Raw genomic sequence first — 23,846 nt, forward strand, 5'->3', positions numbered from 1 at the left:
TCTTTATTAAAGAGATTTTTTTTTTTTTTTTTGCTCTTTAGGGCCGCACCCTCAGCATATGGAGATTCTCAGGTTAGGGGTCGAATCAGAACTACAGCCTACATCACAGCCATAACATGTAGAATCCGAGCCACGTCGGCGACCTACGCCACAGCTCACGGCAATGCCGGATCCGTAACCCACTGAGGGAGGCCGGGGATTGAACCCACATCCTCACGGATACTACTCGGATTCATTTCTGCTGTGCCACGACGGGAACTCCTGTGAAGAGATCTTAAACCCAGAGCCCCTCTGTAGTAGTTTTGTGACCTCCATGGATGTTGTACAGAAGGAAAAATTGGGATTGGGACCATCTTATGCCACGATTACTTAATGCACCCCTTGTGTCGCATTCCGGGATACTTTAATGAGGCAGTTAGCTGATGACTTCTAATGAACGGCACCAGCTGTGAACCGCAAAGACTAATTCTTTAAGTAATGATGGTATATGAATACAATTTTCTCCTCTTCTGTTCTTTTTCCATGCCTTGAGAAAATTTTAATCTTTATCTATGAAGTACTGTACCTTTTCTCATCCCTCTTTGTCTATAACACTCTAGAGCTTTCATTTTATGTGTTTTTGAAAAGACCGTTTGTTAAAATGGGGCAGCCTTTTTAAAATGGCTTATTGAATCTAAGAGGGTGAACTCACAGATTCTTAAATTATATCCATTTCAATTCTGTGATAATTTGTTGAGCACCTACCATGTGCTGGGACTGTTGGTTAACAAGTTTGAGTCCTTGGAGAGGCGTCAGAGCCATCAGTTTGAAAATGCATAATTGGAAAAGAATAACTTTCCTAATTTACAGAGACCGACCCAGGCGTTACGTAGCAAGTCCAGTCTACATGCAGAAAGCCCATGGAGGGAGCTGTCCACCACCTTGGTGCTGATTAGGAGTTGTTTCAAATCCATCACCTACTCTTTCATAAACTGTTTCACATCCGCCATATGAGTAATGCATGCTGAAAACTGAATTCACTTCAAATGCCATATCAAACAAGATAAAATACAAGCATGCAAACACGTACACGCATAAATAGATTAAACATAAATAAAGCATGTAGTGTTGTGCTCATGTACTCAGGGAGTTTTCGTAGCTTTTTCTCCCCTCTTGCTGTGTGATCAAATTGGCAGTGCCAAGTTGCTCAGAGTGTAGCTGGTCTAACCTTTTTTTTTTTTTTTTTTTTTTTTTTTTTTTGTCTTTTTGCCATTTTTCTTGGGCTGCTCCCGCGGCATATGGAGGTTCCTAGGCTAGGGGTTGAATCGGAGCTGTAGCCACCGGCCTACACCAGAGCCACAACAACGCAGGATCCGAGCCGCATCTGCGACCTACACCATAGCTCATGGCAACACCAGATCCTTAACCCACTGAGCAACGACAGGGACCGAACCCGCAACCTCATGGTTCCTAGTTGGATTCGTTAACCACTGAGCCACGACGGGAACTCCATAGCTGGTCTAACCTTTATCAGAGTCTGCTGGCTCTCTCTTCTGCATGCACCTCTTAAGTGGACTCCTGTGCCTATTGCTTGATTTTGGGGGCATGAAGAGCCACCTTTGAAGAGGCTGCCTTGCTTATCCGTATGTAGTCCTGCTCACACTGGCACCAGGACACTGAGCCTCTGAGTCTCTTGGCTGCATGGTTCCTTCCATGGCCTTCAAGCGTAGCTCTGCCCCTGCACCATGTGTTGCCTGCAGAAACTTGCCGAGGCTGGTTGGAGGCATCTCAGGTCAGCCTGCAGTCTCCTAGGTTCTCCTAGATGTGATTTTTTTCTGTGGCATTAACCCTTCCCTGAGGAAACAGTCCTTTCCTCAAGATGGAGTGGACAGACCATTTGGTTTTGATGGTTTTTTAACTATCTAGCTCCTTGTGGGGGCAACCCGCAGAGTCGTGTGTGCTGGCCCATGTTGGCCAAGACCGGTGTTCTTGACCTTCACCCTCTAGGGTAAAAGAATGCACAGCACGCTCCAGCCTTGCTTTCCTCTCTTTGTTTCCTCATCCTTCACCTGCTAAGATTCTGCCCAAGGACGGGCAGACCTAGAGAATTCCTCTAAATGCATCAAGCCACCACCTTACCTATTCTCCATAGCTTCCTGGTCTGACCAGCACACTGTCTTCTCTGGCATTTTACTTGAGTCTTTCTCATTTTTCCATCTACTTTTAAATGGGACTCATTCGTAACTTTTCTCCATTGCCGCTTCTTTCTTCTGACAAAGCATTTATTATTATAATGCTAACGGACGTTTGACCTCTATTAATGCTTCTCCAAACCAAAGAATACAAACTCTCTGCTGCCCCACTTTCTTCTTTGAAAAGACGACACACTTTTTACTGTAGGCCTAGTGACGTCATCCAGAAGACGTATCTTGGACCAGCCTCCTTCCCTGTTGTTCTGTAGGCTCTATCGTGTCGTGGTCCCTTCCCGTGTTCACGATGCTTTTAATTGCTCTGTCCCCCTCTCAGTTAAAATCCCGTGGCGTCGGGCCCCTCAAGGCTGACACACAGATTATCTTATCTCTGATCATGTCAGCATTCAGCTAAGTGGTCGGAGGGCTTCTGACCAGAGCAGTGACAAAGGTGCTGCCTGTGGACAGGCTTAGAAAAAGTGCGGGTCCGTTGTATTTACTCCATTTACAGGCAAAAGAAACCGAAGTTCCGACAGGAAAGCTGACCCATGTAGGGTTATTCCGTGTGAACTTCTCCTCCTCTGCTACTAATGCTTATGACTTAATTGAAGTGATTCTTAGAAAAATAGATTCTGCACCTGACAGGTAAGGATAGATGTCACGTGTACATACGTGTGTGCATGTGTGCGTCCTTTACTCTAAGGAGCTCTGGCTTCAGGATCAGGCATCTAATTCTGGCTCGGCTGCTGCCTGTTCCTGTACTCTGGCTGCTGGTGCCACATCTGTAAAATCTGGACATTGAATAGATTGCTTTCTGTAGTCCCTTCCATTGCTGGCTCTGTTTTCTGCCTTTCTATTGTTGGAAGATTTCTGTGCCAGGAGAGATTCAGTAAACAGATAGAATCATGTGGGTCCAGCCTTCTTTGACTGTTGAAGAATGTGCGATTGTCTATGAAAGATGGATAGCCAGCACCCTCCGTTTATATGGCTCTTACTGTTTAATTCTCATTAAAAGTGTTAATCTGGATCTCACTTCTGTGTAACAGGCTCAAGGTTATTAAACGCACTTTATGGATCATTTGTTTAATGTGACCGAACTAAAAATTAAGAAGCACATTATTCAGCGTTCATAAAACGAATGTTTTAAATGGACAAATTCATTCTTGTATTTGCGTCCCGCTTTGATGTAGAGCCGTAATGGAGTTACAGACGGATGTTCTGCTTGGACATTTATAAGCTGATGATGCCTGCTGAATACCTTTTATAAAGATTAATATTTTTTGCTCTGTGCCCATTACCAGAGCATTAATCATCATGGCTTCAGCCGGCGCCGCTGAGGAGGAACAGATGTCAAATTATTGCTGGCTGTAATCAGAGTGGATCACACGGGGGAAGGGTGGCTGGTCGCTTGCAGGACCTCTGAGCCCCTCAGCTGATTTGCGGGGAGTCTGGGGCCGAGGGCTGCTCGCGCTCTCCTGGCTGGCTGAGCTGACTGCATTTCCCTCTGCACAGCAGGAAAACCAGGACCGCTGTGCTGGCTGGTTCTGGCTTCCTTGTGGGTCAGGTCTGTGCCTTGACTCGGACTAGCGCGTGCTCACGAAGCCTGCAGTCCCGTCCGTGTGACGATGATCGGACAGGAGAAAGCCTTGGCCTTGATTCTCCTTCCAAAGCTGAACACCAGTTCATTAAAATGAGAAATCACACAGGAGGCCTGTAACATCTGCTTCCTCGCCTAATCCGAGCCCGCGCTGTCCAACTGAAATAGAATGCCGGCCACATATGGAATTTTTCATTTTATAGAGGCCACCGGAGAAGATAAAAAGTACAAAGCGGTTGGTGAAATTAATTTTAATAATGTATTTTATGTGAAATAGCATGTCAACATGACTTTGATCTAAATATTACAAGTGGCATATTTTATACTCTTTTTTTCAAACCAAGTCTCTGAAATCCAGTGTGGTTTTTACACATACAGCGCATCTCGATGCGGGTGCTTAAGTTTCGTCACAGATAGATCTGCGTTTTTGACGTGGAATAAAATTTGCCACTGAAAAGTCGCTTCACATACCCAAGTTGTTCCCGTTGTTCCAAACGGTCGTGTCTGATCATCGAGTCAGGTGTCATTTTTTACGTTTAAAAGTCAGAGACTTACTTCCATTTAACTAAAATTGAAAATGCCTCTTCTCAGTGGCACTAAGTACATGTCAAGGGCTTCCTGGCTACCCTCTGGGATAACAAACCCAGTTTTTTTGCCTTGTCTTTTGTTGAAAAGCCTGCCTTTGCATGATATTATTTCCGTTGCTGTTATTGACTCTTTATGGTATGTTCTACCATTTATTGAATGCTTCCTGTTTGCCATCTACACCCGTTGTCTTGTCTCATCTCACTCTCAAAGTAAACCCGAGGGGTTCATTAATAACAGCACACCCATTTTGCAGATAAGGGCAGTTAAGGCTTAGAGGGTTTAAGAAACTTGCCCAAGACCCAAAGCGAAGCGTGAGCAGGGTGGAATTGATCGTTACCTCGTGTGCGTGGGTAAACCGAACCTTCCTGACACTAAAGCCTTTTCCAAAATCAAACAGACTGACCTGGGTTCCTAGACTTTCATTCTGGTGTTTGTCGCAGCTGTTTTGCATGTGGTTGGCTGTGGGTAGTTTATTTAAAATGGGTTTTCCTTTTAAAATCTAAGGTTTGTTGAGTTGACTGTTCTTTTCTTTTTTTTCTTTTTTTCTTTTTTTTTTTTTTTTTTGAGGTGACAGGGGGACGGTCAGCTTCCCAGGCCATCAGTTTTGAACCTAATGGGACTTGGCACAAATAATGCATAGAAATGACATGCTGTTCTTGGGAGAGGGTGTTGAGGACCCTGAGTTGGGACACAAAACATGCCAGGAGGTTCCTCTTCCTCAGCTGCCAGAGACAGTATCTGACGCTTTCAAGTAGTAGTTCATTGCAGGCAGGAGAGTGTGTGTGTGTGTGTGTGGTGTGTGTGAGTGTGTGTGAGTGTGATTGTGTGTGTGTGATCAGTCTTCCTCTGTCTGCTTGATTTTTTTTGTCTTAACTTACATAAAATTTTCAGATCTTTCGTGTCATTTCAAACTTGGGTTCCATCCCTTAAAAAAAACATCTTGAAAGGGGCTGCAGTGCAGAATAAGGGAGGCCTTTTCTGAAACAAGGTTCACTTTGCCTTGGGGGGTGGGGGCTGCTGGGGGCTGGGGTGGCACCGGGAGGCAGCCTCTCTCCTGTGATACTGTGGACCTTAGTCACACGTGAACCCAGACCAACACTCCAGCGCATGCACACACGCACACCACACACACGCCGGAACATGCTGTCCGGATCAGCTCGGACACCGTTGAGTGACACCGGGTCACTGGAGAGGCCAGAGGGACCCTGCTGTGAGGTGTTGCCCCTGAATGTCTTCCGAGGCTGGGACAGGGACCCTTGACTGCAGGTCCTTCCTCAGCCCCTCGCAGGAGCACAGAGCTGTGGTTGACATACGAGAAAGGACTGTCAGCAAATGTCCTTTGCAGCAGCTGTCCTGCTGGGAAGAGAGGGCTTCTCCACGTGAGCACAAACCACCCCCCCGCCCCATGCACAGGCACACACACACTTTCACTCTCAGTTTAGTGAGATGAGTCAAGCCCTCTGCCCTCGCGAAAACTGCCTTCTAGGAAGGAGGATCAGATCCCAGAGCCAGTGGTAATTTCCAGCAGTCCAGGACCTGGCCCCGAGGCCCGGCTGTCCCCAGGTCTGCCGGGGGCTGTGCCTGCACCTGCCGATCATGCTTACCAGCCTGTGCCGCCTGCAGCTTCGGTCCTCGCTGCCACTGAAGGATGCTGGCACGTTGCCTTTCTTCCTGGGGGTTCTGGGACGTGTTTCTGAAGGTGCTGCTGCTTTGCAACCCTTTGTCCTTGGAGGCCTCCAAGGTGCCTGGGGTGGTCAGGGCGCGTGTAAGCAAAGCCCGGGCAGACACCTGCTGTGCCTGCTTAGGTGCCCGGTCCCATGATTGGTGTGTGGCCCGGGGCCGGAGCTCTGTCCTGGGGCCGGGAGGTGGTGGCCCTCCACGCAGGAGTGCTGGACTTTCACAATGTCCTGCTTCGCTGTCTCGGTCCTTCCTCTCAGTGACGTGTGCTTGTCCCCACTGTCCCTCGTTACCTTGACCACCCAGAGGTGGGTGGGTCCATCTGCAGGATGCTAACCCCTGGGCTTGTAGGTTCTCAGGGCTAGGACAATGAAATGTCTCTAAACATGACAAAATGGCAGTGGTTGTTTCTCCTCAAAGGAGGCTGGGTGACAAAGGAGCGAGGCTGTCACGGACCCCTGGGCTGGGTGGACAGTGGGTGCTTCCGCCGGGTGGAGAGAGATGATGCAGAGCGTCTCCCTGCCGGGGTTGAACAGGGCCACTGTCACTTCCTTCATCCTGGAGCGATCCTGACAAGTGAGACCCACACACTCCGCTCCTTCCGAGGACGGTACATTCGCCCTTGCTTGGCCCGGATGAGGGATAAGTGGGGCCACCCAGGGCGCCCTTCGGCCGGAAACTGAAGGGCCGTTTCTGCCCCCTCTGAGTCCACAACAGTGTGGCTCTGATTTTCTAGGACTGTGGGTGGACCCGCCCCTGCTGCCCTGTGGCCTGGCCAGTCCATGAGGCCTTTGGCTGCTGGCCTCCCCCGAGCTTGTTTCGGAACCGGACGTTGCAAGGCCTGGACGGCCATGCCTTCCTTTGTCATTCTGTCAGGGCCCGGCCTCACCTGCTCACACGTTGAGGCTCTCATTTCCCCCCTGACATGTCTTTCTGGAAACCGACTTATCTCTGGAGTGGTGGTGGCCGCAATAGGGTTGCCCACGTGGTGGGGGCAGCCGAGGCCTCAGGCCCATCGGGTGTGTGTGTGTTGGGGGGGGGGGTCGGATTGTGTCATGTGTTCCAGGTGGGAGGGAAGGAGGACATCCGAGATGCTCCCAGATCCTGTCTGAGACCTGGAGGCTGAGCAGGGCTGGACTCAGCTTTGCTGGGGGCGCCCCCGCCCCTTGGGTGCTCGGAGTTTGGCGTGTCACCCTACCTGGGATGCTGTGTTGTGGTTCAGGTCAGCAGCCACGAGCTACCGAAGACGTGTCGCTAGTGAATGCCCTTCTGTGGGAATGATGTTGGATTAGGGATGCATAGGGGCAGCCGCATTGCCAGGTTGGATCCACTGCCACCAGGTCCTTCCCTCGTGGCCTTTCCCTTGGACTGACTTTGTCCTTGGTCGGCTCACTGGTACCTCTGCACCCTCCTGCGCTGGCAGCTGCCTCGGCTTGGAAGCACATCCTTCGTGATGAGTTCCAGGGTCTGTGGCCTTTGGAGAGACACTGTCCATGGGGCCCTTGTTCCCACTGGCATCGCAGGAAGGGTTGGGTGAGGAGGTAAGAGGGCATCACACGTGTGACGGTCCTGAGATCCAGGGGTGCCGACACGAAGGGCCCGGCCTGGTGCCCCCGAGACAGCGCCTTCCCCTTGGGCTGTGCTCTGGCTCTCTGACCGTCTCTGACGCCCGACATCAGAGTGAGCGAGGCTGGCCTGGCCTCTGCCAGGAGGATGGACAGCACTTGAATATCTGCCTTACCTCTGCCCAAGTATTGGTTACGGAAATGGTGAGTGACCGCAATGAGTACTGCATGTATTCACTGGACGGAACTCATTCTGGAAAAAGAGAGCCGCTGTCAGTCCTCTTCTCGGGGTTAAATCAAAATGGAGTTTGAAAAAGCCTTAGCGTGAGCTTCCTTCTTGCATCCCCCTGGAAGGCAGAAGACGGGCCGGCAGTGCACTGTGCCTGCATTTCCCGGTCCCCACCTGACCCCGCCTCCACCCCCAGGCCTTCTCCACCTCCACTTCTTGGAAAAGTCTGCTAAGTGGATTTCTGCATACCTTCAGGAACCAGCCTGGTGTCGCATGCTCACTTTTTTTTTTTTTTTTTTTGTCTTTTTGCCATTTCTAGGGCTGCTCCCATGGCATATGGAGGTTCCCAGGCTAGGGATCGAATCAGAGCTGTAGCTGCTGGCCAACACCACAGCCACAGCAACGCGGGATCCGAGCTGCGTTTGCACCCTACACCACAGCTCACGGCAACACCGGATCCTTAACCCACTGAGCAAGGCCGGGATCAAACCTGCAACCTCATGGTTCTAGTCGGATTCGTTAACCACTGCGCCACGACGGGAACTCTACTTTTTTCTTATATTAAAAAAAAGGAAAACCTTAGGAACCATTAATGCAAAACATGCTTTTATGTATCATCAACACTGGAAATCCTCAAACGTAAGATCCTAAAAACAAGCTCAGGCTGCCGGATGGTTCTGAGCTCTGCTGTCTGTTCTCTCTTGCGCTCTGCGTGGTAAAGGGAGCGAGAGGGGCTGGGCTGATTTCCTCACACACACTGGGGTCGTCAACAGAGTCCACACTGGAGCGTGGGTGATGAGAGGTAAATGGGATTTCCCAGGTGGAAGAGATAATTAGTCACTGCATTTCATCTCGAGTCGTATTTGTGTCTAGTTCGTTTGTTTTTCTTTAATTTTCTGAGCATCCGTTCTATGATGCTGTCCGAAAAAAAACAAGTGAAAACCTAAGCGAGTTTCGATCCTTAGATCATGCGGTTCCTTTCATTTCACGGCCCTGCTTCTGGAGCCGTGTCTGGGCTGTTTCCATTTTCTCATCCCACACAGGAAGCTGCCTTAGGAAGGACTCGGTTAGCTTTTAATTGCCACGTTCCAGGGCCACGCTGTTCTACCTGTTCTTGCCGCCGCGTTTGGCCGCGCTGGCCACCTGCCCTCCTTGGGTTCGGGTGACGTCGTCCTCGGCTGCCTCGTCCCCCATCTGTCCTCGCTCCACCTCCTGTTCCGGTGTGACATTCTGATTGCTCCTCACAGTTTTTCCTTCTCATTCTACACCCCCCTCTGTGATGGTCTGAGTCCCACACTCGTTTGTTACGGCCTAGGGCTGTTGTTTCTTCCTTCAGTAAGGCCCGGACTCTCTAAGGTCTAGAACTCTCTCTCCATTTGGGGTGGGGGGGGGACTTGGATGTCCAGAAGGCAACTCAAATTCAACTTGTCCCAAACCAAATTCTGGTCCTTTTCTCCTCCCTTACACGCCCTCTTGCTCCCACTCTCCTCCCCGTGGCTGGCATCACAGGGTGCCGGATGCCTCATTTCAGGGATGCTGGGCGTTGTGTTTGACTCTCCTTCAGCCCCCATCCTCTTGCCCAGTTAATCGCCTACTGCTGTGTTCAGCCTGCCTCCAGTTTGCTCTGGCTCGAGGCCTCTCCTTTCCAACTCACCACCACCGATGCGGGAGGTCAGGCCTTTGGACTGTTGCAGTCACTCGCTGCCCAGGTCTGCTTTGCCCTAACCGAGCACCGTCGCGGAGGCTCGCTCTAGCTTTTCCATCTCATCCTACCCCTTCCCCGCCTGCACCTTCCCATCCCTCACCCTTTTGATCCAGTGCTCTGCTGTGTTTTTTCTCGTGCTCCGCATTTGAAAGGAACAACGGTGGCTGGGCTCCTTTCACCTTAGAGAACTGGTGTTGTCAATAGCTAGTCGCTTTGGAGGATAGGATTTCCCAGTTGCAGGAGACAGTTCGTGGTGGCATTTCATCTTGAATCTTGTTCAGGAGGAAATCCAGCAGCCTGTCTGGACTTTCATCCTGCCCCTCCTCTCCACACCCTCCTGAGCTGTGCGTGTTCATGACATGTCACAGGCTCCTGTCCCGCTGACTTGGTATCTGGGGACCCTTTTCCTGGATTGCCCACCCTGTGAGGGAGATTCCTCTTCCCAGCAGGTGAAGGGACTGTCTTCCAAAGGAGGCCTCCTGAACTCCCACCCCCAAGGTCAATACCTTGTCCCACTCCTCTCTCCCTCACCTGCCTGTGCATCAGCCCAGGGGTCTTGGAGGCCAGGAGGGGCGGGGGCTCTTCACCAGTGTCACATCCTTATGGCTAGTGCCCCATTGAGCCCCTGTTTGTGCCAGGCCAGGCCTTTAAGCTTCACCCTGCGGGAGTGCATTGTGCCTTACAGCATAAGGAGCTAGTGCCACCGCGCCCCTGTTAGAGGTGGGGAACCCCAGGCTCATGGGGTCAACCAGCTCACCCGAAATGACCCTGCAAGGAAGCCAGCAGGCTTGAAACCCAGACAGCGTCACTCCTAAGCCTGAGCTCCCAGCCTTCCACGGACTGTCCTTCTGCAGGTGTGAGCCCAGCAGAAAGTTTTCCCTGAGTGATCAAGATCCAGTTGCGGTTGGGGGGGGGGGTGGTCCTCGTCGTGGCTCAGCAGTAATGAACCCGAAAGTATCCAGAGGACATGGATTTGATCCCTGGCCTTGCTCAGTGGGTTAAGGATCCAGCATTGTTGCGAACTGTAGTGCAGGTTGCAGACGCGGCTCGGATCTGACATTGGCTGTAGCTGTGGTGTAGGCTGGCAGCTGCAGCTCTGATTTGATCCCTAGCCTGGGAACTTCCATATGCCTTGGGTGTGGCCCTGAAAAGACCGAAAAAAAAAAAAAAATCCAGTGGTGAATGTAGATTATGAACTGATGCTTTGGTCCTCCTAAAAGCAATAAGTGCTGCAATTTACATCATTTTTGTTGTAACAAGTATTTATTTTAAAGTTGCAAATCAGCAAGTTTATAGTTGAGTACAGGAAATTAGTTACAGCCCCAGCCTTTGTATTTGCATTTGTATCCATGTGCAATCTATGGGGTATGTGTGGGTGTGTATATGTGTATGTTTGTGAGCTGACACCCATGTGTGCACATGTGACTGCCTGTGTGTGAATTCTTTTATAACAAAACGGGTGACTTCCTCCCAGTCGAGTGATCTGAACCCCTCCAGATGTCAGTTTCACACTGGAGAGGACATAAGGGCAGAATGTTGGAAAGCTGTGTCACAAGCTAGGGGGACAAGCTTCTAGCAAAGGGCATTGCATCTTGGTGGGGCTCCTGCTGACTGGCAACCCCGTGTCCCCTGCAGACTGCAGAGAGATCCTGCTCCCCATGATGACAGATCAGCTCAAGTATCATCTGGAGAGACAGGAGGATCTGGAGGCCTGCTGCCAGCTGCTCAGCAACATCCTGGAGGTTCTGTACAGGAAGGACGTGGTGAGTAACGGCGGGGCGCCCCTCGGACCCCGCGGGAAGTGTCGGCCTCCAGTCCCCGTGAACCCTGGCCTCCCAGGACCAAGTCACATGTGATTCACCTAAACAGGATCAGCTTAGTTATATATATCAACTCTACTTCAATTAAAAAAATAAATAAGGCGTTCCCATTGTGGCTCAGCAGGCTAAGAAATCGCCACAGTGTCCATGAGGATGTGGGTTCGATCCCCGGCCTTGCTCAGTGGGTTAAGGATCTGGTGTCACGGCAAGCTGTGGTGTAGGTCTCAGATGCAGTTCTGATTTGACCCCTCATCCCACTGACCTTTTGTCTCACGCAAAAGCTCATGCAAGCACATGTGGAAGCGCTGGCCCTAAGCCTCCGCGGTACCATCGTACCCACCTTAGGACAGCTTTGTGCTCAGGTACATGCAGGTGTGTCTGGATGGGAGGGCAGGACCGTGTCTGTCTCCGCCTCTAGAGGTGTCAGATGGGCCAGGATTTTTAAGTCAGCAGGGCTTGCTCTTTGTGCTCCTCAGCTTGGCGTCCGGACACCCTCCCAGTCCACACACACACACACCCCCCCCCACACACACACACCCCCCCCCCACACACACACCACACACCCCCCCCACACACACACACACGCCTGTCCTGCCCTGTTTCTTGCTGCGCCTACTCCTTCTCTCAGAGCCTGGGCAGTGTCCATGAAGAAAGGGATAAGGTGGGCTTGTTCACCATAACAGAGGTTCCTCCGTCTGCTCTTGCAGGCGTTGCCTTTGGGAGCATTCAGCCCAAGGCCCGCATCAGTGGTCCCACTCCAGGCCGTTGCCTTTTCTTATCAGATAAAAGATAGGGAGTTAAGAGGGTGTGTGGCCAACCCTCGTGGAGGAGGTGGTGCCTGCCTGGCCTCTGCAGAAGCACCTAGAGGGTTTCTTTGCGGTCCAGCATTGTCACTGTAGTGGCCTGGTTCACTGCTGTGGTGCCGGTTCAGTCCCTGGCTTGGGAACTTCCACATGCCATGGGTGTGGCCACATTTAAAAAAAAAAAAAGAAGAAGAAGCATCTAGAAAGCATGTTGAGAGATGTTCCAAGTTCCTAAAAAGTCAGCCATCCCATCCACACCAGATCAGGGATAGACGTTTCCATGGCACCGTGAATTTGAAGTTTCAGGCTGAAAAAAAATATTTGAACGTTCACTTCCCTGTGATTGTTCCCGCATTGTTAGGCTTTGAAATGCAGGGCCATCTGCAGTGGCCGTCTGCTGGCCTGCCCTGTACACAAGGCCCGATGGCTTCAGAAAGCTCCTTGGTGAGCTAATCAGGGATCATAAACATTGTATTGTTTAAACATTGTATTGCTTTAATTTTTAAGGTTTGCTTAAATTCAATTACGATGATTATATAACACATTCTCGTTAATGGAGGATAATTAATACAATGCCTTGAGTTTTCTTTGCGAAGGCCCTTGCCTCTGACAAGGACCGTTTTTCCTCTGTTCAGGTTTGTAATTGATGTGCCCTTTATGGGGTAGGTGGATGCAGGGGCAGCCGCGGGGTTGGCGTGTCCACGATGCTCTCAGGTGTTGCCTTACAGCGGTGTGTCCTCCTGCAGGGACCCACCCAGAGCACGTCCAGATCATCATGGAGAAGCTGCTCCGGACCGTGAACCGCACCGTCATCTCCATGGGGCGGGACTCCGAACTCATCGTAAGTGGACACAGGCTCGGGGGTCGAATCGCGGCTCAGAGCGTCTTTCCCAGGCCGTTCACTCACGCTCAAGCCCCACATCCCCGGGGTCCTTTTCCGGCTGCCTTTCGAAACCAACCATATCTTCCTACAAAATAGCAAGCAGTTGAGAGGCATTTATGTATGGTCTCGTAGCTTAAGTGCGCCCGTGTTCGCTCATTCTAGAAGCACATGGCGGAGGCGAAGCGTGAGCAGACCCGCATTTTGGAGACAGGCATTTGGCTTTCGTTTTCTCACTGCTTCCTCCCAGCAAAGGGTGTGTGTTTTCTTCCTCATCCTCCTGGCAGTGTCCTTCCACGTATTTACATTTAAGGTGCCATTAATAAAACTTTATGAAGGACCTTAAAAAGGAATCGAGGCACTCGACGTCGCGTTTTATTGGCTGCTCTGAAGTAGTGCGCCTCTTCCTCTCGGACGAGCTGTTGAGGGGGAGTGGTCTCTGTTATTCTTTTTCTCAAGAAAGTGGCTCAGGGATTACGAACCCAATGAAGATTCAGGAGGATGCAGCTTCGATCCCTGGTGTCACTTAGTGGGTTAAGGATCCCGTGTTGCTCAGAGCCGTGGTGAAGGTTGCAGACGCGGCTGGGATCCTGTGTGGCTGTGGCTGGAGCAGGGGCAGGCAGCTACAGCTCCGATTTGACCCTAGCCTGGGAACCTACATATACCACAGGTGCGGCCCCAAAAAGAAACAAAAAAAGAAAGAAAAAAAGAAATTTTGACAGTAATTTTGACAGTCTCGGAAGTTTGTTTTACGGCTCTTTGGCCAGAGCTCGCCACTCTCCTCCTCACCCTCCTCGTTCTTAGATGGTGTTTCGTGGGCAACAGATGCCCGCGTGGGTCTCATTTAATTTCTTTCCTTTCTCATACATGTACCCGTTGAAATCAGTTCGGCTGATTGCACTTCAAAAAGTAACTGCCCTAATCACAGAAGGAAAAACTCCAGTTGGAGTTTTCATGGGCAAGCAGACTGGGCACCCTGGTCTGCTGGGATGACTTGAGTTGTGTCTGCAAAGCCCGGGAGTGGAACAAGCACAGTGACACATCTCTCCCCTTCGGACAGCAAACAGGAACGTGGCACTGGGCGTGCTTGGCTTTCTGTGCGGGCATCGCAGAAAAGGATGCCGTCTGGGTTTGGGGTGAATCACAGGGAGGGAGCGAGTGCTGCCTTTCTGTTAACGTCCAGTAAGATTGTCTGGTCTCTGTCTCAGAGTTTTCGCACAGGTGATGTGCAGCGTTCCTTTTAAGGTGTATCTCCTTTAGGTTTGGACGATGACGTGTATAAAGCAGGAAATAAAATATTTCCTTCTGCCTTGGCTTTATTTGCAGTGGACGTTTCCATTATCCTGCAAACCTAGATCTGCCTCTTCCTGTTCCCCAGCATGACTATTCTTTGATCTTGGAACATTTTTGTAAGGGTGGCTGGAGACTGCGCCCCACGCAGGAAGACTTGGGGTGACTCCAGGAGCCCTCTGGCGGTGCTGTGTGCCTGTTTCCTTGGGGTCGTGCCGTGGCACGCCTGGAACGCGCTCTCCTTGGAAACGTGGAGAGGACCTTAAGTAGAAGGAATGGTATGTGGCTTAAGGGTGAACCAAGCTTGGTGTCATTCTGCCAACGTCCCTTTTGGAATAGGCTGGATTAGAGGGGCTGAGGGCACATTCTGCTTTTTGTGGCATTCCAGTGAGTGGGTGACAAGCACTCATGATGGGCAGCTCGGGGAGATGGGCCTGCGTGGAGGCAAGTGAACTGTGTTGATGCTTCTGTCTCTGGTTATGGGCTTGCCCCTAGCGGTGGCTTCACTTGGGTCGTGACCCACCAGCCAGTGGTTGAACTGGGGAGAGGAGGGCCGGGAGGAAGCCCGTGACAGTTTGGATGGGACCTTGGGTGGTGGGGGATGGGAAGACCGGCTCGCAGCTCAGTCAGAGGATGCCGAACGGAGCAGACCAAGGCGACTCCTCTGACCGTGTCGTCCAGCGTGCCTCTGGGAAATCTCTCCTGTCGCAGGCGTCGTGGTAAAGTGTCGATAACAGTAGCTCTTCTTGGGCCACTTCGGTATGTGCCGGGTGCTGTGTGACCAGTGGAGGAGTCTCACTGAATCCTCACTTTCACCCTGCAGAGGCTCCTGCATAAATGCCTGCGGAGAGATGGGCATGGTCCTGGGTCCACAGCTGGCACGGCGGCGCTCTCGGGGATCCCTGGGTTGGCGCCAGAGCTGGCTTTCCTAGGTCTCATCTGTGAGATGGAGACTCATGATGCTGCTCCAGGAGGTGCTGAAGAGGACTCTGGATGCCTCCGGGTCGGCAACCTAGTTCGGGAGGCAGGAGTTCAGGGTAGTAAGCGTCTTTCCATCTTTCCATCTGCCACCGCAGTCATTCCGGGCACCAGATGGCTAGGATCTCCTGGAGGTGGAAGGGGCAGGCCACGAATCAGCTGCCCCTTTCCTGAAGGGCTTGGAGAAGCTCATGTGTTCTAAGGAACCTTTGCGGGGGGTGGGGGGGGTTCTAAGAGGGGACCTTGTACCTTCTACCAAGGGGTCTGAAATGAGGACCCAAGCTTGGCCTTACCTAGCTGTGGCCCTGTTCCTCCTGCACAGGGGGCAGGGGTCCAGGGCACTGTCAGGGGATGGGGTGGGGGCTAGAGCAAGCTGCCCACCTCCAGGCCTATCCGCCATGACCTGTCCTTCTCCAGCAGAGAAGCGGGAACAGGATTTAGGTCCTAAGCTGATTCTTCCCAGTTCCAATGTGTATAAAAGGAGCCCAGCACTTCTTTTCTAAAATGAACTAAGCTGTCAGGGAAGGATTCTCAAAAAGAAAAAAGAAAAAAAAAAAAGAAAGCCTGAATAAACTATAATTATTTAATGAGTGGTGACCTCATTTCAAGATGTTTTCAAGAAGGACACTTGCCATTTAAAATTAGAGGTGTTCAGAAGGCTCTTTCGGTCACCAGGGAACCATGAGTCTGCCCTGTGACATCCACAGGTGGCTGACCCTGCGATGCTGCCCTGCTCAGCGAGCCTGGCGTCGCTGTCTCCCCATTGGCTCCAACGCACATTCGTGCGTTAGCATCTTAATCTCTCTGTTGCTGCTCCATGAATTTAGATGAAAGGGCGATCCAGGGAAAAAATGCCCCTGATAAGGTGAATAAAAAAACTTAATCGGTGGACCTTTCAGGGTAGAAAAAGAGCAGAAGGTAGTTTTTAGACCTGTTAGGTGTCAGCCGTAACATTCGGTTGTAACACAAATTCCCATCCTTCTTGCTTGCTCCTCTTTGTTGCATAAAGAGCACGGGAATGGTATAACTGTGAGTCAGCTCACAAACTCTAAAGAATCACGGAGGACAGTGTGATTGAAAGAAGGTTTGAATAGCTCTGCTTCACTTACTGGGTTATTTCATGATGTTGTCGACAGCGATGGGAGCGATGTGGCCCCTGTTTCTGTCGGGATGCGTTCTTGGTTGAGGATGGTTCTGTGGCCTGACAGTTTCCCATCTCCTTCTGTGTGGGGTTGAGGACTGGGGAGCTTCACACGTTATGGGATAAGCTGTGGTGTGCAGTGTAAGCCTTTTCTCTTATCTGTATCTGTGGTAGCTTATAAACACCATGTAGTTGGTTGGTTATCATTTGCTTTCGTTCATGTTATACCTTTCAGCCTTCTGTTTGACACGGGCTATTGGAATGCATCTCATGCAGAGGATGGAAATATGCCTTGAGTCTAAGGATCACCCTTTTTTTAACAAATGAGACTCCCTTTGGCAAGTCTAGAATTGTAGATCGCATGGATGCCTAAAATAGGCCCTTATGCAGAAGAAGGCTGGCAGTAACCTGGTCACCGAATTATGATGCCATTTTATCTTTATTCCAGTCGACTTGATGCAGTAGCGTGATTGAGTGAGCTGCTGAGTTGTCCGATTTCAGAGTTTATTTTTCTCATCCTCTTGAAAGGGTTTCTCGGCTCCCTGAGTTTGGCGGGCTTCTTGGTCACTGGGTATGGTTCTGAGCAAGGGGCCAGGGTGGCTGGGGTCTCCTGTCTTGTGGGCCGATGACCTGACCACTGGTTTGGTGGGTCACATGGCTACCCCCGCCCTTGACCCTCCCAACCCACACCTGCCTGTGTCTTTGCTGGAATAACGCTTGTAACCCAAGTGGGGTTGAGCAGCAAATGAAGGAGCAGTCCTTCTCTTATGATCTTAGTAGCTGCTGCCGCTTCTCAGTGATCAGATTTACATTTTGTTAATGGGTCCTTTAAAAATGTAATTGAGTGAGAAGGACTTTTAAAGATTTTTCTATGGCCTGGATACACACCAGAAGACTGAACTTGACTGATGCACTGCAATGAAACTGTGAGCCTCTGCAAAAGACAGATTCCCTTGGAAAATCCACGGACGTAGGCTTAATTAGACAAGGGAACCAGTCTACCTGCCCTTGCTCTGTGACCATCAGCCCTCCCGATTCACTGGACTCCAGTGATGGACCTCCTTCTGCTTCCACTCAAGCCACCACCCACAGGGACGCTGGTGCGTGGGGGTGTTCCATGGTGACAGCAGCATCGGTGGTGGGGACGGTGCAAACCCACTGCTTTCTCTGAGCCTGTGTGATTTGTCAGGACCTGACATGCTGCTCCATTTGGAAAATACTGTAATAAAATTGGTCTCCCAGAGAATCTTTTACCAAGACTCATCCCCAAATACTTCCCCAAAGATGCGACACCCTCAACACCCTGGTGCCTGAGCATTCACTTTGTGATATTTATTCTAATGGAGTTTACCTATGAATGTGCTTTTAAGAACCTGCTGTTCTTCATTTTCATCTGCAAAAGAAAGCAATACATGACAAAAGTTTCACATGGGCCGCGTGTGGTTTTTCTCTGAGAGTGTTATAAAAAGTGTCTCTAACTGCATGTTTGGCAATCAATCTACGTGGAATACAAGGGACTTCTAGAAAGCCATCCTCCTCCAGGTGCCCCTGTGAGTTGTGGTGACTCTATAAATTCTTTTTGGATATCAGTGCATCAGTTTTTCCATCCTGTCTTATATTTCTGTGGCCTTAGCATTTTTTTGTTCCAAGGTGGATCAGGACTGGATTGATTCCACAGGAGGTAAAAACCATGCCGTTGCCTGGGTAAAAGCTGCTGGGCAGTCCTTGCATAATCATCCCACGCTGTATCTTAAGTTAATTACTGAGCTGCTTAAGAGGTGACAGGCTGCACTCACAGGACCTTCTCATCTCCAAAATGCGCGTTATAGCGCGATAAGGTATCGCTAATTCACGAAGTGGAATTTTATTTCTGAATCGTGCAGCTCGTCTCTTCCGGTAAATAAGTTCACCACACACGTATCCCGTGTCCAGTGCACCAGTGGTAGAGCTTTTCTGGAGAAAAGGAGATCCATCAGTGGGGAAAGCCATCAGTGGGGAGGGACACTGCATCGGCGAAGCTGCCCTCTTAGCCGTCACGTCCAATTTTACTCGCTGGGAAAAATGCCGGTGGAGTGAGTGTTTCAGCCGTGGAGTCCGCACAGACAGCCTGGGCTGGAGGAGTTCCTGGCCCAGTTCTTGTCCTTTGTTCTTGCTCTTTGTTCTTGCTCTCTTCAGTGAGAGGCAAAAGGCAAGCCCCTGAATGTAATGATGCGTCTTCTGAGTTGGAATCCAGGGCTGTGCACCTCGGGTCTGCCTTGCCTTCGATGGCACCCCAGGGAGCACGGCTTTGCAAGGCGCACTCCTGGTTACTGTGTAAGATTGGAGTCAGCCTGATGCTGGTCGGCGAGTGAGGATGCCCTTTCTGCCACACCTCAGGTCTCCATGGCAACGGACACCTAGGTGACCTCGCAGGAAAAGGAGGAAACGTCTGCCAACTCTAAATGCCTTTCCCAAGATAGCCAGGTTTTCTCGCACCTTGATTTTCTACCCGGTTTTACTCTGCTGGAGTTGGGGGAGGGTCTGCGATGGAAGGACCCCCGGATGCAGAGGCCGGGGACCTCTCCTGGAGGCTGGCCAGCCACTCTGGGAGGGAGTGCCGGACTCCTGTGTGGCAGAATGTCCTTGGCTGGATCCAGTTGTTGATGAGACGACCTCTGAGACGGCACCAGGGTGCGGCTCACAAACGCCTGTGGAATGAGACCTCGGAGGGTCCCCCCAAGTGCCTCGGGCATGGGCTTTCCTCCCCACCCTGCGCTCAGTCGGGTTCATCTCCTTGTTTCCCCAGAGGAACCTGGGAGGGCAGCGGGGGGCCTTCTGTCTCGGGCCACAGTGGACTCTGTTATTGCAGAGACCTTCTGTCTCTGGCCTTGCCGTGGACTCTGTTATTGCAGAGACCAGGAAAGGTGTCTGGTCACCTCTCCCCCTCTAGGTTTCCAGGTGGCTGTTTCCCTTGGGGGGAAGACGTTGGTTTGGGGCTGGTCTCCACGGGAGAGGCAGGGTGCTGAGCCCAGTGGGGGCTGGTCTCCCACCCCGGGGAGGGATGGAGACAGGAAGGAGGCAGGCCATCGCCGGGGGCTGCAGACCTGCTGGATGGATGATCTAGAGAGAATCTGTCTGCAGCGGGCACTGCAGGACTTGCCCTGGAAACGCTTAGGAGTCCAGCGGTCTCCTTGAAGTTCTTTAAAAACTGGACCTCAATTAGCCAGGTTCTCCTGTGTACGGTGTATTTTGCCCTTAAAAGTCACCCTGGCATCCTGGCAGCGGAAGCTCCTGCCAGGGGCGTGGTCTGATAAATGGAGTCGGAGCTGGATGTCAGCCCCAGCTGGTCCCCAGCCAGGCCAGGCCAGGCAGCAGGGTCCCTCCCTCTCCTAAGGCCCAGGGCCTTCTCTTCAGCCTGAACATCTTTCCTTTCGTGTTATTTTCTCAGATTCTGTTTTCCCCGGTTATTGAGACCATGAAATAAGTCGAAGAGCCACACAGAACATGAACTTTGATTGTTTTTTTATTTAAAAATTAATAAAGAACTTAGTGACAAGTATAATAATTTAATCTCTCTACGTAACGCCATGTGTACAGGTACATAGGAGGGAACACGGTACTTTTTAACCTTGGTTTTGTATCAAAGATTTTACCTAAATCTCTCTAAGAGAAGAGTCATCATCTTTTAGTAACACATTGCAATTAAACTGTGAAATGAGTTGGAAAAATTTTTTTTCTATTCTGCAGATAGTTTAATTTTTAAATAGGAATTCGTTTACCTTCAGTTCCTTTTCTGACTCTGGAAATGTTAATTCCTTTTTTTTGGTGTCTCGACTGCTTTCACACAATGATGTGACTTTGTTTATTACTAGGATGTCCTCTTGTTTAGACAGAATTAAGAGTACTAATTAAAAAGCTGCTAACACCCTTGTTTCAGTTACTGAGATAGTTGGGATTCTTAAAACACAAGAAGAGAGAACTTGTTGCAAACATTTTTATAACTTGAGTTTAAAAACAGTATAAAATACATGAAACACATTTTGGGGGGAATTTTATCTCTACACAAAACAAGTGCACTTCCTTCGTGATAGGCGATCAACTCACTCAGCCTTCCTTGAGCCCAAAAATATTCCTCAATTCTGTCAACTCCTATTCAAGGATTTGTATCCTCATATATTGTTTCCACAAAAGATACATTTTTTTCTCTTTTAATTAAAGCATACATCTGCGGATATAGCTTGAGGAACCCCCCAAAGGATGCTTACGTGAGATACTTCTTTCATTCAGTCTCAAGTCCAGGTCTGACTGCTCATCAGACCTTGGAGCATCAAAACACTTAGAACAAAAATAGATTTGCGTTGAGTCGGGACGAAAATGCATGGCAAGAAATAGCTCCAATCCGAGGAACTTAAGTAGTGATCCTTTTACCAAGGCGGACCACTTTTTATTGGCATCTGATTCATCACTGAGATGCGCGTGTGAGCACGAGAGGACGTCTGAAACTGCTGGACAGAGACCAGAAGACTCGGCTTTTAGTGTACGTTCACAAACTACTCAGAATTGAAGTTGTACCAAAAAAAAAAAAAAAAAAAAAAAAAAGGCAAAAGAAGTTCCCGACTTCCTCTTGTGAAAAAGCCAAAACTTGGTAGACAGAGTCATCAACAGACTAGGGGCTTTTGAGTTCTATAAAAAGAGAGTTGCAAAGGTGCAAAGGAATGAGTGAAAAAATAAAGGAACTAAGATTTATATTGCAATGTGTAATCAAAAGAGAACTCTAAGTGTCACGATTTATTTAAAAAAGACCTAAAAACATTTGATTCACAGCTTTTCCCCTAGATATGTCATTTAGTACAGCTCACTAACAGGTTAAATGTAGATGACATTAAGTTGGTTTGTTGGTAGAGCAGCTAAACTAAGCACGCGGTTTCTCTTTGAGATGGTCAGGTCTTCCACGGTTGTTATCAGGCATAACGAATCCTAGCAAACGGCTGCCCGAGCTTCCGTGTGCACAGCGCCTCAACGAGGGAGCCACGGAAACGTTTTCTGGTGGCAGAGTCCGTCTGCGACTTAATGGGACTGCATTAGCCACTGTGTATCTCTGTGTGTGTTTTCCACTTCTTGCCAGAATGTATCATTTGGCCTTTGGGTACCAAAGATTAAAAATGAGATCTAAGAGAGCTTAGCGTCCAATAGCTCTGACCCTGTCGACTTGCAGTGATTAAGGGCATGTCCTGACTTTGGGGGACTCCTGGCTGCTGGCCGTTTGGAGAATGAGGAGGAAGCGTGTCGCGGGTCTGGAGATGAAGCGGATGCTGCATTTGAGGTGTCAGTGTGACGCTGAGATGTGGTCACTTGGCTTAGCGCTACAGCACATGAAGGCAAATATACATATAGTCACATTTTAGAGATTACGCATGGTCTCCGACCACTTGAAAAAATTGTGCTTTCTCCGGAATTTGATGTGCTGAAAATTGCACTTGCCCCCCCCGCTTCTTTGCAAAAGTAAACATAAAAATGAAGTCCTTTGCAAACATAAGGGCTACTTGTTTTTTCTTCTCGGTAGTTACAAAAAATAATCATAATAAAGGCTCGAAAATAATGATGCGTTTTAGCTGTGTACAGAGTGACAGCCTGCCACTTTGCAGGCGGATAACATACTACTTGCCGATCTGGGGTGGGGGCAGAGAATTATTTACTTCTCATCTCTGACGACGTACGTTTTGTTTCCGATCTTACGTCCCACATCCGGGAGCTGCAAAGAACAGCTGGCAAGGTGTGCCATTTACCACCTTGCGTCTGTTATCTGTTATAACAAAGGCCTTTTTGGTAAAAGCAGGGGAGAACTGGGTGGCCCCCCAGGCGGCCACCGTTCGCTCCATCCTGTTCGTGTTGCAAAAGGATTTGCCGTGACCTCCAGTGGGTTCGAAAGACGGCCTCGAGACTCCAAACACCATGGGTTTTAAAGGAACCAGAGTTTCCACCGTCCGTGCTTTTTAGATTCAGTTTTGGATTTTTGCTTGGGAGTTGAGGAGTAAATCTCCTGAGAGTAAGGCGAGGGTGTAACCTGAGTTTCCTCAAAAGGATGGAGTTTCCTCAGAACTGGTTGGAGTTTGTCTTCCTGCTGCTTAAAATCTAGCTCCACACTAGAAAGAAAAGAGAGGGCAGGGATTTAGCGCTTGGTCTTCCCTAAATAAAGAACTCCCTTTGAGCAGAATTTGGTCACGTCCAACCCGGGTAAAAATCATTCGCATTATTAGTATTATTATCATCATTATTATGTTTTTTTAGGGCTGCACCCTTGGCACGTGGAAGTTCCCGGGCTAGGGGTCCAATGGGAGCTACAGGTGCCGGCCACAGCCCCCGCCACAGCCACACAGGATCTGTGATCTACACCAGGGCTCACGACAAGAGTGGATCCTTAACCCACTGAGCAAGGCCAGGAATCGAACCTGCATCCTCATGGATACTGATTGGGTTCATTACTGCTGAGGCATGAAGGGAACGTCTGGGTTATGCTTATGATGGAATTTTATGGCTTAGGAGTAGGCGGTTGGCTGTGATATGTTTTTGCTCGAGGTCGCTGTGAACGACATCAAATAGGTTCGTTTTCTTTGGAAAGGAACTTCCTTGCTTTCATGGCAAACCTTTGAAGTCGGATGCACGTACACAGCTGGTGTGACATATGTGTAACGTGTTGTTGGAAGTGGGACGTGGGATGCGTGCGTCCCCCTTTTGCTTGTCCGCAGACCGCACACGTGTGCTTCATGGAATAAACAGCCACCTGACAGTGTGCGTGTTCCTGGGTCATCTTTGCGCACACACACGGTGTTGGGAAGACCCGGTCCTGAGCAACTTTCCCAAGGTCAGAGAAATCCATTTCTCTCACCTGGAACAGTTGTAAAATGAAACGACCTTGGCTTACGATGCTCTTGCAGAATCTCGTCTATACCTGAAACACCGGGAGGAGCTGATATTGGGGGAAAACCGTGTGTCTTAGCAAGTCAGTACCACTGAATGTCACTCAAGTCGTCCTCAAAGACAGTTGACGTGTGTGGTGATATTAACCCAGAGTTATAATTACACAGCTGATGCCGGAGTGTGCAGGTGTGTAGCTGTGTGCAGGAACGTTTCCCTGGAGTGATAGTGTTTGTCTTGGAATGACAGGGTTCAAGACGCCTCTTTTTTTAGGGCTGCACCTGCGGCATATGAAGGTTCCCAGGCCAGGGGTCAAATCAGAGCTGCAGCTGCCGGCCTACACCACAGCCACAACAACGTGGGATCTGAGCCACGTCTTCGACCTACACCGCAGCTCACTGCAACACAGGGCTGTACCCACGGCATAGGGAGGTTCCCAGGCTAGGGGTCTAATTGGAGCTACAGCTGCCAGCCTACGCCACAGCCACAGCAATACCAGATCCAAGCCGCA

General features: G+C 50.1%; 2 protein-coding genes across 2 annotated transcripts in view; one reads left to right on the plus strand and one right to left on the minus strand.

Moving 5' to 3' along the window:
• The window catches only part of DOCK1 (dedicator of cytokinesis 1), a 545,742-nt gene that overhangs the window by 199,421 nt on the left and 322,475 nt on the right, over nt 1-23,846 (plus strand). The window contains 3 exon segments of the mRNA XM_021072613.1: nt 11,165-11,292; nt 12,899-12,913; nt 12,916-12,993. Of these exon segments, the coding sequence (XP_020928272.1) occupies nt 11,165-11,292; nt 12,899-12,913; nt 12,916-12,993 (221 nt within the window).
• The window catches only part of FAM196A (family with sequence similarity 196 member A), a 43,934-nt gene continuing 42,401 nt past the window's right edge, over nt 22,314-23,846 (minus strand). Inside the window, 1 exon segment of the mRNA XM_021072612.1 lies at nt 22,314-22,563. Within this exon segment, the coding sequence (XP_020928271.1) occupies nt 22,380-22,563 (184 nt within the window). The 3' untranslated portion in view covers nt 22,314-22,379.

This window comes from Sus scrofa, chromosome 14, assembly GCF_000003025.6.
Source record: "Sus scrofa isolate TJ Tabasco breed Duroc chromosome 14, Sscrofa11.1, whole genome shotgun sequence".
In the NCBI taxonomy this organism is placed as follows: Eukaryota; Metazoa; Chordata; class Mammalia; order Artiodactyla; family Suidae; genus Sus; species Sus scrofa.